We start from the raw sequence: 12,891 nt of genomic DNA on the forward strand, positions 1-12,891 counted from the left end.
TTGGGAGGCTGAGGCAGGCAGATCACCTGAGGTCAGGAGTTCAAGACCAGCCTGGCCAACATGGTGAAACCCCGTCTCTACTAAAAATACAAAAAATTAGCAAGGTTGGGTGGTGGGTGCCTGTAAATCCCAGCTACTCAGGAGGCTAAGGCAGGAGAATCACTTGAACCTGGGAGGCAGAGGTTGCAGTGAGCCAAGATCATGCCACTGCACTCCGGCCTGAGCAACAAGAGCGAAACTCCATCTCAAATAATAATAATAATAATAATAATGCACATAAAGTCTGCAAGTACCATAGCCTGAGCATAGGTAAGCACTCAAACAATGTCAGCTATTATTCATTAATTCAACCAGCACTCACTGAGTACTTTAGGTACTAGGCATTATACAAAGCACGCCTATGACTTGTATTGTAACTATCAGCAAATAGGAATAGGGCAAACCTAAGATGAAAGCAGAGTAGATGAGTGCTTTTATTGTACAATATAAAGGACATGTAGAAAAGTTAATTTCTCACTACATAATAACTCCTGGACAGCTTAATGATCTGATTAAAACTCCACCACTATGGAATCAATCCTTTAATTTGAATTAATCTTTTTCTTAACTTATTTATTTGGTCCCCCAAATCTGCTTTAAAATGTAAACACTCCTAAAAAGTAACAGCTTTACAAAAGAAAAGAGGGAGAGTAGCTACACTTCTCTCCAATGTTCTCTCTTCATCCCTGGCATCCTCTGTCTTCTGGTTCTACTGTTCACTAGCTTTGTTGGCCTTGGGCATATCACTTTACCTCTCTGAGGCTGCTTCATCATTAAGATGGGGATGACACTCTTCAGCTGCAATGATGTAAATCAAGATTTATGGAAAAGAGAAAACGTATGGAGTGGGAGACACAAATAAAGCAGCAGGGAGGAAAGAGACACACAGAAAAGACAGACGCTGATGGAGAGAGGAGGAAAGAGGAGAGAGGCAAACACTCAAAGAATAAAAAATGTGTATAGGGCAGAAATTTCACTCAATGAACATAAGCTCTCAGGACGCAATCCAGCCTGAAAAAGTCCACCTTGGTTGTGACATTTACGATTTTTAGCATTTCCCAACAATTAAGTCATTCAGCAAGTGAATGGCAATGGCTTCATCCACATCTTTGAGGAAAAAATGAAGACCTGCTGAGAGGTACAGAGGCGGTAAAACCATAGAAGAGCCAGCAAACTTCATCAATTTGTTTGAATGTTCTAAGCAGTCACACTTAAAAGACTTAAGCCATATTCTGTGACATTAAAAAATGTGTATTGCTATATATACTATACGTTTGTGCCAACATATCATTGTAAGTGGTTATATACACAAAATTATGTATTTACTTTTGTTGAGCAGTTCAGGGAATTTTCAAAGACAATATAAATTTTTAACCTTGTCTGCTGATTTTAGATCTCAACCCTACAAACGCTAATTTTTGTCTTCTATTCTCTTCCTTACTGACGATGCATTGAAAGGCAAAGGATTTTTATCATCAGACTGCCTTAACTAGGTTCTGACCCTCTTTTTCTAGGCAGCTTATCTGATCAGTTGAATAAATCTGTTCTATAAATATTAACTGAGCTCCTACTATTTGAGAAACAAAAAGAACATAGGGATTCATAAGAAATTATTCCTGTCTTAAAGGGTCTTGGACTTTGGTTCATTGCAGGCCAGCAATTCACATCATTTGTGAATTTGGATAGATAGTTGTAGAAAGTAGAAAAGTTCCTCTTCAAAGTTCGTCTTGGTTTAAAAATAAAATAATAGACACTAGGAATAATAATAGCTCCTTACTCTAAAGCCTCCTATCAACTATCAGTTCTTACACTTTAGCCCAGTTAGTTGCTTTGGCTTACTCAGGCATGTCTGGACAGGCCCAGGCAAGTCTTAGCCTTAAACCTTTCATAAGCAACTTCCTCTCCTTCTTTGTTCTTCCTTGCACTTACCTATTTAGGAAAGTTTTAGGCTATTAGCAAATCGGGTACCAGTTTAAGATTGTGAGGTTCAGCTCCAGTCAATAGATGCAGGATAGAGCAGTAAGGATGACCCAAAGGCATAAGGGATAAATATGTCTGCCTTTCCTTTGTTCAGGTGTGCTCTCGCCATTGTTCCATCTGTGTGGAGCACCCTTTCTGCAGAAAGTAAAGACTGCCTTGCTAAGAGGTCCTTTGTCTCTGTGCTGACTTTTCTTCGCAACACCGATTATCTATTTCTAACAACAGTTATACCTTATGACAAAGTAAGAAATTTCTAAGTTGAATCGTATCAGGATGAAGGCAAGTTAGTCAATACCTTGCCCAGTTCAAATGCACTCAATGTATTTCGAGGCAAAGTCAAATATTTTCCCTCTTGGCACTACCTTTATTTACTTCTCATCTGTCTTCTTCCAAGTTTCAAAACTCACACATACCCTTCCAATCACTGGTCTTCTCTAGAACCACACTGTTCACCTGCATCTGGATGAGGGGGCTCCCATACCTGGCCCCCTATCACAAAACCCCCACTTGCTTTTTCAATAGAACCCAACAGGTTTCTACACTATACATTCCCAAATGAAGCAAACTGCACATTTTGGCCTTAGTTTGCAGTATCATGAAAGCAAAACCATCGACTCTTCTGAAGATATGACAAACTAACAGTAAATTAAATGGCTGCTGTCTCTCATTAAAGTGTCTAATAAGGCACTAAAAAAATTACATTATGAGAAGGTAAAGCCAAAGGTTACAAACTAACAGTTTTGTCTGAACAGTGTTTTAAAAATCTAGTAACTGAAAAACAGAAAAATCTAGTAACTTAGATTTCTGAGTTTTCCAAAACAACCTGAAGATCTGGCAACACTGGGTCCACACCCCCTCACAGCAATAATAAGCTGGCAGGGGCGACAGGTGTCCTCTTTCAGTAGCACAGAAGCTCTTAAGCACATGATGGTTTTCCGGAAGATTGTTGTGACCATCAAGGACCTGTGCTATGGTAATACTACACTGTGCCTAGGCCTCATGCTGGAGTTCAAGGAGTACATCAGTAAGCAAAACATAAAAACCCCTACCCTTGTGCAACTACACTATGGTTTTGAGTAGACGCTCAAGGAGATGGAAAAGCCACCAACTAAAAACAGTAAAGTGAAGGTTTCTAATGTTCCTGAGAACACTTAATAGTATCCTTGAGAGAATCCTTTTGTAAAGTGAATGGCCACTCCCTCCTTTTGTCAGTTTTGAGATCTAGATTGGGTGTGCTTAAAATGAATCCATATTAATTGCTAGATTACAGTGTTAATTCCTATGTTTCTCTATGTCCGATACAAATATCATCGTCACTCAAAATGATGTATAAGCTGCACTCATAGATGCAATTATCTCTATATCATATATTCTATATCTAACAGTGACCTAAATATACTGTCTAAATTTGTGGTGAACCTTTTCAGATAAGCATTTTTTCATTAAAAGGTAATACGATATGTTCTTTAAGTTTAGCATTTAAATGTACTAACAAAATTATACTGTATATTAAATTAATACTAAAAATTTCAGATTCACATTCAATTCTATTTTTGAACATAAAGCAAAGCCCTTATGTTTTGAGTTTCTAAATCTCAATCTTAGAAACTTTCAAAACATAAGGGCTTTGTCAACTGCCCTCAATTTCTGCCTTTGCTGATGTACACTAAAATCCACAGGGCCTGAAAGTCGCATGACAGGTAAATGAATAAAAGACGCCAGAAAGATTGCTTGATGACTTGAAAAAGTGTCTACACAGAGGAGTTCACACATTCTAATTAAGTTCTCCTGATGTTAAAATTGCAAGAAACCATGAGCTGTAATAGTGAAGGCAGTTTAAGGCAAGGAGAAGAGAAAATTATCCATACTGTCCAGCTAAATTAAAATTATTTCATCCAAGAAAGTCTGGTTATGTCTGCCTTAAACCAAATCATATTGTTTCACTTCACAACTTGGGTTACTGAGAATATAATTACTGTTTAGGAAATTCTTCTCTGTGAAATTGTTCCCTAACTCAGTTACCACTACCATCACTATCCTAGTCATCTTGTGTAGAAGTATAGAAGTTATCTTCAATCTTGATTTTGTGCCTCCAAGAGTTGGAAGTATCTAAGATAGGTGGTACCTGAAGGGAGAGCAGGCTACTATTAAGTGACTCAAATCCAAGTCTTCTGGCTGCTAAGCCACATTCTTTCCATTATGCTGTACTAGCTCTTCCTCAATAACTTACATCTAAAGCTTTTAGAGCTAGCAGAGCCAGTATCTCTTTAATCTTAGTAATGACCCTGAGATGTAAGCTGAGGCAGACGTAATTATTTCTAACATACACGACACTGGGTATCTAAAGGATAAAATTATTTGTTCAAAGATGTTATATCTAATGCCAGTAATATCTATAAGACATAATTATTAGGAAAATAATTGTGTGTAACTGAAATATATTATCTTTAGAGTAACAGTATCTTTAAATGAGTGTAGTATATCTGTTAGGTTTGTATTCTAAGGATGGTAAATACTAGACATCTGTACTGCCCTCTCCTTTCCCACTGTTATCTTTTAACACATTCTTTCCTACTGGGGCTGAACCCAGTCTCAAAATCTTTCTGAACCTCCTGCTCCAGAAAGCCCCGTACCAGTTGACTGGCATGGCATTCCTGTTTTCACTCTCCTCACTTAGGTCCCACATTGTATAAGATTTGTTTCTGATGTTTTCTTTGCTTTTGACTTGATAGTTGTTGTTAATGGTTCTCATATTATATCATGTATGTATACACTGTCTTCTGCATTTACAGAGTCCTGCTTTTCACTTTTTATTTCAGAGCCTCAACTATAGTAATTCATACACAGTGAATCCTCAAAGTGTTCTGAATGTACCTGAGACAAATGGATGGTATTTAGGGAAAAAATCTAAAATTAAAAAAATAAAAACTGCCATTATTTCTGAATATAATTTAGATCAAGGGTCAGTAAACATTTACTGTAAAAAGCCAGATAATAAATATGATAAGCTCTGCTAACCAGATGATCTGTGACACACCCACTCAACCCTGCCATGACAGTGTGACAGTACCCACAGAAAACACATTAACAGGTGAGTATGACTATGTTGCCATGAAACTATTTATGGACACTGAAATAGAATTTTCGTATAATTTTCACAAGTCACCAAATATTACTCCTCTTTTGATTTTTTTCTCCAACAATTAAAAAATATAAAAACCACTGTTAGCTCGCAGGCCATAGAAAATCAGGAGGCAGGCTGAATTTGGTCCATGGCCCAGAGTTTACTGACCCCTGGCCTAGATCTAGAGTTGTCAAAGTGAGAACTTCTGGTGGTCTGCAAGATCTTTTCAGCAAGTTCAGTTACCAATGTGTGAGACAAAATTTTCTTTGTATACATCAACAAAATAGACCAAATGTAGATACAAATATGAGGATCTAGCTACCTTCTATTAAATAAGCCAAAAATTGAAGAGACTGGCAAAAATGTAAAAGAATGCCACTCTTCTCAATAATTTTTCCTCTATGTTTGTAAAATGTAAAGTGGTATCCCATATCAAATACTGTTCATATTAACATGCCACAGGCTTATTTTTAATATGTTAATATTTTTAAAATTCTTCAGTTTTGATTTCTAACATGATAAATATCAGTTGATATAACCAATAAACAAAAGCTCTCTGGGGGCTCTCAGTAAATTTTAGGAATGTGACCAGGCGTGGTGGCTCATGCCTGTAATCCCAACACTTTGGGAGGCTGAGGCAGGTGGGTCACCTGAGGTCAGGAGTTCAAGACCGGCCTGGCCAACATGGCAAAACCCTGTCTCTACTAAAAATACAAAAATTAGCTGGCTGTGGTGGTGTGCACGTATAATCCCAGCTACTTGGGAGGCTGAGGCAGGAGAATCACTTGAACCTGGGTGGAGGAGGTTGAAGTGAGCCAGGATTGCACCACTGTACTTCAACATGGGTAACAAAGTGAGACTGTCTCAAAAAAAAAAAAGAAAAAAAAAAAAAAATTAAGAATGTAAAGGGAGCATAAGACCAAAAACTTTGAGAACCAGCTGCTGAGCCACAGACAGATCAACTTACAGCTCGTACACTGCCAGCACAGTGTACCTAGGCCTGCCCACGAGACAAAACCACCAGGGAGACAACTTCATTGCAAGCTCTATCTTGGCCTCTTCCCACCTAAAAGATTCCTGGCATTTCTCTGATTAGATCCTGATTTGGTCAAATGCAATCCCCTGCATTTATGTTCTCACATAATAAAGTTAGTGAAGACATGGTGGATATTTTCATAAAACAACTCTTTGGATCTATGTAGACCATAAAAGTTCTTCAGCTTTTACTCTGTCAAAACAGGCATCTAGAAGCAAGTCTCTCCCTAGCCTCTATTTTCTAATCTTTAAAAAAAAAAAAAAAAAATTATTATTGCAATTCCTTGCCACCAGAACATATCCCAAAACGATTCATTAGCTCATTTACATATCATAGTGTACCTTTGACCTGGCTACACAAATATTGTGGGGGCCTGATCCTAATTAGAACCCTCACAGCAGTGTTAAATCTAAAAGAAATTTTTTCCACTAGACATGGTACAAGTTTAATTAATAGTGCTAATAATGCCGCACTAAAATTACATTTTGCAAGTAAGGCATACAGATCTTATAGAGAATTTTTTTAAAGTATTAATATTTTGTTTGTTCTGTCATTTGAAATTTAAAAACTTTTTTAAAAAAAATTCTAGGGGAAATTTTTATTTTAATTATTTTAGGGGAAAGTTATTTTAATTCCAGTGTTACAATATACAGGGAAACCTTATATAAGGAAGTATTTCTTTCAATATAAATATACATGACGTTTGACTGTTTATCCAAATAACGTGTACTGGTGGCCTGAGGAAACATTTTCTTTCTTTTTCCAACCCCATTTTAGAGAGATTTAAGAAACAATAGCCACGATTTCAACATTTATCATTTTGCTGTTCTTAATTAGAAAGTGAGTATATGAATCATGAGTATATGATTCTAAAAGTCTCCATCCTTTACCTTGTGGAATAATAACTTTGTAAACAATAACAAAAGAAGAAACAATTTATATTTTTGAATATTTGTCCTTCAACCTGTATTATAAAATTACTTAAAAATCAGGAATTGTGATTGGTTGCTAAGTCTGCCACAATTTATGAGTACTGGTTCCAAATAGTCAAATAAAATACATTTGGCTACTTAAACCAACACCAAAAGTGAAATTCGTTAGCATCTTTTTTTTTTTTTTCAAGATTGAAAAATTGCTATTTATTTGACAAAAAAACTTTTGCATTTAATAAAGAAATGTTAATAACTGGTACATACATTAGTTCAAAATATTTTCACTAAGCACCAAATAGAATAGTTCCCGGACTTTTCACTGAGAACAACTTTGAAAAAATGCCTAAAACAATCAGTTTATTTAGGTTTTTAACCAAGAAATCGAAAGCTGCCAATCAGAGTTTCTAATTACCACGAGACGACCAGGTAAACAACCTTGAGGTCATATAATGTGAGCTTTTAAAAGCTTTGTTTAATCTCTACATCCCAACTGAGGGGATTTGTTGGCCTCAGGCTGGTAATCACAGGTCCATGTGCCAGATACTACACACACATACACACACATACACACACACACACACCACTGAATCATAAGTATCATGGATAAAGGATAAAGACTATATGGCGCATGTATATTTAAGGGGAATAATGTCTAATTCTCATGGCTGTACAATTAATTCACAAGCATCTTTAAGATCAGAAAGCCACTGGCAAATTATTATCTCTTTGGGGAATTATTAATCATTTGAGGGAAGAGTGAAAAATACATTAGAAGAATGTTGGGAGCTGTGCTGTTCAAAAAAGAACAAAAAATAAACTTAAAATATGGGGAAAATGCTTACTGGTTAAATCTACAGTAAAAACAAAAGTCTCATCATGATTGCAAAACATTCCAAATTGTGAAACTTAAGTTATTTGTAAAATAGACAAAAGTGAAGCAGCTTCCTCAGTCATTTTTTGAGATCTCAGCATCAATTTAAAGAAAATGCTTATATTTAAAAGAAAGCCTATTTCAAAATACGAATCCCCACATTAAGCACATATAAGGACATGAGGTAAATTTATGTCTCATTTATCATACAACATTCCTGCTCTATGTGTGTGTCAATGAAGGTGTTGGGAGACTGAAGTTAGAAAAGGTTATTTGCTTCACTATTCACTTCTTTAAGAAATACAAGCTTCTCAATCCTAAAAGAAGCAAAGACTATAGGACTAAATAGATGCTAATGTGAAAAAATCCATTTATATAAAATTGGTATGTGGACCACATGGAAGAATGGGAAAAGAAAGGACATATGTACTTTACTGTGCAGAAAAGATATATTATTTCTGGTAAGTACTGTCTAAAAATTTTTTTTGGTATAAAAAATTATATTGCCCGCTCTAATTCTTAAGTCAAAATTATGTCCACTAAAAAACCTGAATGTAATAGTTTATTAAGAAGGCAACAAATTTAAAAACCACATGGAATTTTATACTACCACAATGCTAAAACGGATCAGAGAGATTTTGGTCTATAGTTGAGAAGATAAAGTGGTCTTCTGAGAAAACATAGCTAATATTACTCCAAAGCGGCAAAACCAGAATCAAAGTATGGTTATCTTAAAGCATGGCACAGCAGTTTAAAACTTGAACAATACCATTGGTATTTAAATAAAATAGTTTTCAGTTTTATTTTGTTTTCCCAATTCCCCTCCCCAGCAATGGGACAATACACATAACTAGCTGCTGGGAAATTTTCTGAGCACTTTGTGGAAACTGTTGGCTTTCAGAAATGGGCAGGCTGATTTGAACCAAAAATTAGACAAAATACAGAATTGCAACAATAGAAAGCAACTTAGAAAGAGGATCAAGCCAAGCAGATAAGCAAACTTTATAAAATCAGTTAACTGGGCTGTTCATCAAGTCAGTTCCCTAATTTCAAAAAGCCAAACCAAAGCAAAGCATGTTGACTTACATTGCTTCTTTAGTTCTTTCAGCTGTTGTTTAAATTGTACAAATTTTTCATTATTTTGAAAGTCTGCATCAGAATTCTTGTTCTGTAAAGCCAAAAATTTCTTCTCCACCAATAATTTTAAATCTGGTATTTTTTCTGGACGTTCTTCTTTTACCTAAGGGAGACAACAAAATAACCTGAGTTAAATGTTAACAATAATAGTGTTAACAAAGTTTTGCAACATTGTTTTTATCTCAGATAATTCAAAGCAAAAGATAGTAAGGTTGAAAATAATCTCTTGAACAAAGCACCAGAGAGGTTGGGACATGTTCTAGGACAGACTGCTGGCAAATATTGAAGGGACTCATTCATGCCAACTACTCATTCTATTTTGGCTTCCATAAGCTAGTGGCCCTTCAATGATCCTACTAACTTGTTGTCTTCTAATAACTACCAGGGACAATCACAAATGTGGCAACTTCATCAGACCTGAGCATCACCACCCAAGTCTGGTCAGTCCTCTCTCGCACTCACCAGTGGTTATTCCATCCTTCATGCTCAACAATCCTGTTTTTTTTTTTTTTTTTTTTGGCCCTCCACCCTAGCAGGTGAGAGTCACTTCTACTTTACAAAAGTGGCTGGGGTTTTAGCCTTGACCTTCCATAATGTCCTGCTATGCCAAGGAATAAGTGTCCCCTGATTCTGTTTAAGGCTAAATTATCAACCCATGTTCTCCTTCATTCCCAATATTATAAAATCATTTCCCAATATTATAAACTTTCAAATATGCAGAAAGGTTGATGGAAGAATATTGTGAACACTCATTCATCTACTTCCTAGGTGCCACAATTAACATTCTGATGTGTGTGTTATCACATATCTATCCATTTATCTATTTCTCTATCCATTCTCAACCCTGTTCTTAATTACATCTTCTTCATCTCCTTTACAACAAACTTTCCTCTGCGCTCTTTTCTCAAGAACCTTTACACAGGCCCTTCATACCCATTTTTTTAAAACAAACAACCTCTTATAATCCCAGCTCCCTGCCCCCAGTTATTTTCTGTTCATATTTCACCTCCTTGGGGGAAAAAAGGAGCCACTCTTTCCACTTTCTCATCCTCCAGCTTTAGCCACTATAGTCAAGCTGCTGCCTCACCACTTCGCTGCAGCTGCTCTGCATCAGGCCTTCATAATTGCTCCCTTTCATCACTGGCCCTTTCCTGATGCTCCTGCTGCCAAGCAAAACTCACCAGACTCTCTATTGTGCCCCATACACCCTTTTTTTTTTTTTTTTTTTTTTTTTTTTGAGACGGAGTCTCGCTCTGTCGCCCAGGCTGGAGTGCAGTGGCCAGATCTCAGCTCACTGCAAGCTCCGCCTCCCGGGTTTATGCCATTCTCCTGCCTCAGCCTCCTGAGTAGCTGGGATTACAGGCGCCCGCCACCGCGCCTGGCTAGTTTTTTGTATTTTTTAGTAGAAATAGGGTTTCACCATGTTAGGTTTCACCAGGATGGTCTCGATCTCCTGACCTCGTGATCCGCCCGTCTCGGCCTCCCAAAGTGCTGGGATTACAGGCTTGAGCCACCGCGCCCGGCCGTGCCCCATACACTTTAGACAGACTTCTACTCCAGGAACACTCCAGGAATATTCAATTGCTTATTTTTATGCCTCTTTCCCCTAATAAAGTGTAAACTCCTTGAAAGATGTCTGATTTATCACGGTATTACCAGTGCCCAGCACACAGTAGGTAGTACTCAACATGTATTTCAAATAAGTTAATCTTATTAGCTCCAAATATACTTACCCACTAAAAGCCATGATTTATTAGCTGCCATTATTATTAGCATACAGTACAATTTCTAGGCTGGAAGACAGCTTAGAGATAATCTAATCTTGATCTCCTCCCCCCAGTTTCACAAATAAATAAAATGATTTAGAACGAAGTCAAATGACTTATCTTTTACATCCAACTAGTCAGAGGTAATGCTAAGACAACAAGTTAGATAAAGAAAATTCTTGATATTGGTTCTAGTCAGTGGCATATATTCCTAATCTCTATGAATCTGAGTTATCAATGCATATGAATTCAGAAGATTATCTTGAAATATCTGCTTTAACTTTTGTCACAGAGAAAAAACATATAATCTTCTTTTGCTTAATTGCTATGCATTTTGATTACTAAATAGAAAATGAGAATTAAGCATGAAACTAAAATGTCTAAAATTTATATTTTAGTGTAGGAACTAACTGTCTTCTTGTACTGCTAACCCCCAAGTGCTGGATTCACCATTAAAGAGAGTTTTAGAAAACATGGAAAGGCTTTAATGACAAGTGTTATATGTAATTAAGGATTTAACAGAAGTACTGTACGGCTAAAGAACCAATAAAGCTCAATTTGGAAAAGAGAAGATAGAAAGGCAATTTAATACTGCCTTATATCTCAAGAAAGAGCTATTATGCATGGTGACTAGCTATCCTCTACCTCTACATAATAGAACAAAATGCAGGAAGTTCAAAATCGTAGCATCAAGAATTGAGAGCAGACCTAGAAAATAAATTGCTGGTTCTTTAGAATAGGATTATAGGCTCTCTTTCTGGATTTATAAAATAAAATGGACTCAAATCCACCTAAGATGTTAATGGTAACATTATAGGAAGGCATTCGGGTGAGCCTTGTCAAGGTGCAATCAGTCTGAAATTAGTATGTAATCTGGGATGATCTAAGCAGATGATAAGTAAAATCTGAATGTTGTCTTCCAACAAAGTCTCTAACACAACCTACTTAATTTCCACAGTTCCACTACAACCATTGCTGAGGAGGTGAAGACTGAATAGAGAGTGGGGGTGGAGGGGAGAGGCATTTTGAGGTCTGACAACATGACAACCTGAAATATGACTAGGAAAAGCTGAATAAACTAAATTTTTAGTGATTGACTGTGTTTTTCCCCCCATAACCAGAACCTTTAGAAAACTGCTGTAAAGCACATAAATTCACTGCTGTTAATGTCTTCTCTGAAAGTTTGAGTCTGCATGGCCATCCATTGCAAAGAGAACTTACTGTACTCTAGCTATCAAAATGAAATTTTAAAAAATTCAACTCGTTATCTCTTTAAATCAATAAAATAAATGGGCACTAACTATTTTTTAATGGTTTCTTGCTTTGTTTGAATATCTAAGAGAAATAGATTAATGAGAGGAAAAAAATTGAGTGGCTGATCATGTAGTATGAAAAAGATAATAAAGATGACCCTCTTTCCCTAGGATAATTTTTTTTTTTTTTTTTTTTTTTTAAATTAAAGAGACAGGGTCGGGCTCTGTCACCCAGGATGGAGTACAGTGGCATGATCACAGTTTACTGTAACCTTTAACTTCCCTGGACAAATTTCAAACACCTCAAAGAAATTTGAGTTGGAAAGAGAGGATCTGTTAGATTATTAGGTCCATCCTTTCCCCAATAATAAAGTCTCCCCAGATACAGGACTTAGAATCTCAGTGAATTAAAAGATACTAGGTGTATTAATTTACTAGGGCTGCAATAACAAAGTATCACAGATTAGGTGGCTTAAACAATAGAAATTTATTTTCTCACAGTTCTAGAATCAAGAAGTCCAAGATCAAGGCATCAGCAGGGCTGGGTCCTATGGCATCACATGGTCTTCCCTCTACACAGGTCTGTGTCCAAATTTCCACTTAAGGACATCAGTCATACTGGATTAAGGCCCACTTACTGACCTCATGTTAACTTAATGACTTTTTTTTTTTTTCTTTTGAGGCAGAGTCTCGCTCTGTCACCCAGGCTGGAGTACAGTGGCATGATCTCGACTCACTGCAAGCTCCACCTCC

The 12,891-nt window shown here is 36.7% G+C and overlaps 1 protein-coding gene across 2 annotated transcripts in view; it reads right to left on the reverse strand.

Annotated features, from left to right (window-relative positions):
- NSMCE2 (non-SMC element 2, MMS21 homolog (S. cerevisiae)) overlaps positions 1-12,891 on the reverse strand; it is a 271,887-nt gene that overhangs the window by 175,150 nt on the left and 83,846 nt on the right. For both annotated transcript variants that reach the window (XM_011977285.1, XM_011977286.1), the window contains one exon: positions 9,069-9,222. In XM_011977285.1, coding sequence (XP_011832675.1) covers positions 9,069-9,222 — 154 coding nt within the window. The remainder of the gene's footprint in view (positions 1-9,068; positions 9,223-12,891) is intronic.

This window comes from Mandrillus leucophaeus, unplaced genomic scaffold, assembly GCF_000951045.1.
Source record: "Mandrillus leucophaeus isolate KB7577 unplaced genomic scaffold, Mleu.le_1.0 Scaffold177, whole genome shotgun sequence".
NCBI lineage: Eukaryota > Metazoa > Chordata > Mammalia > Primates > Cercopithecidae > Mandrillus > Mandrillus leucophaeus.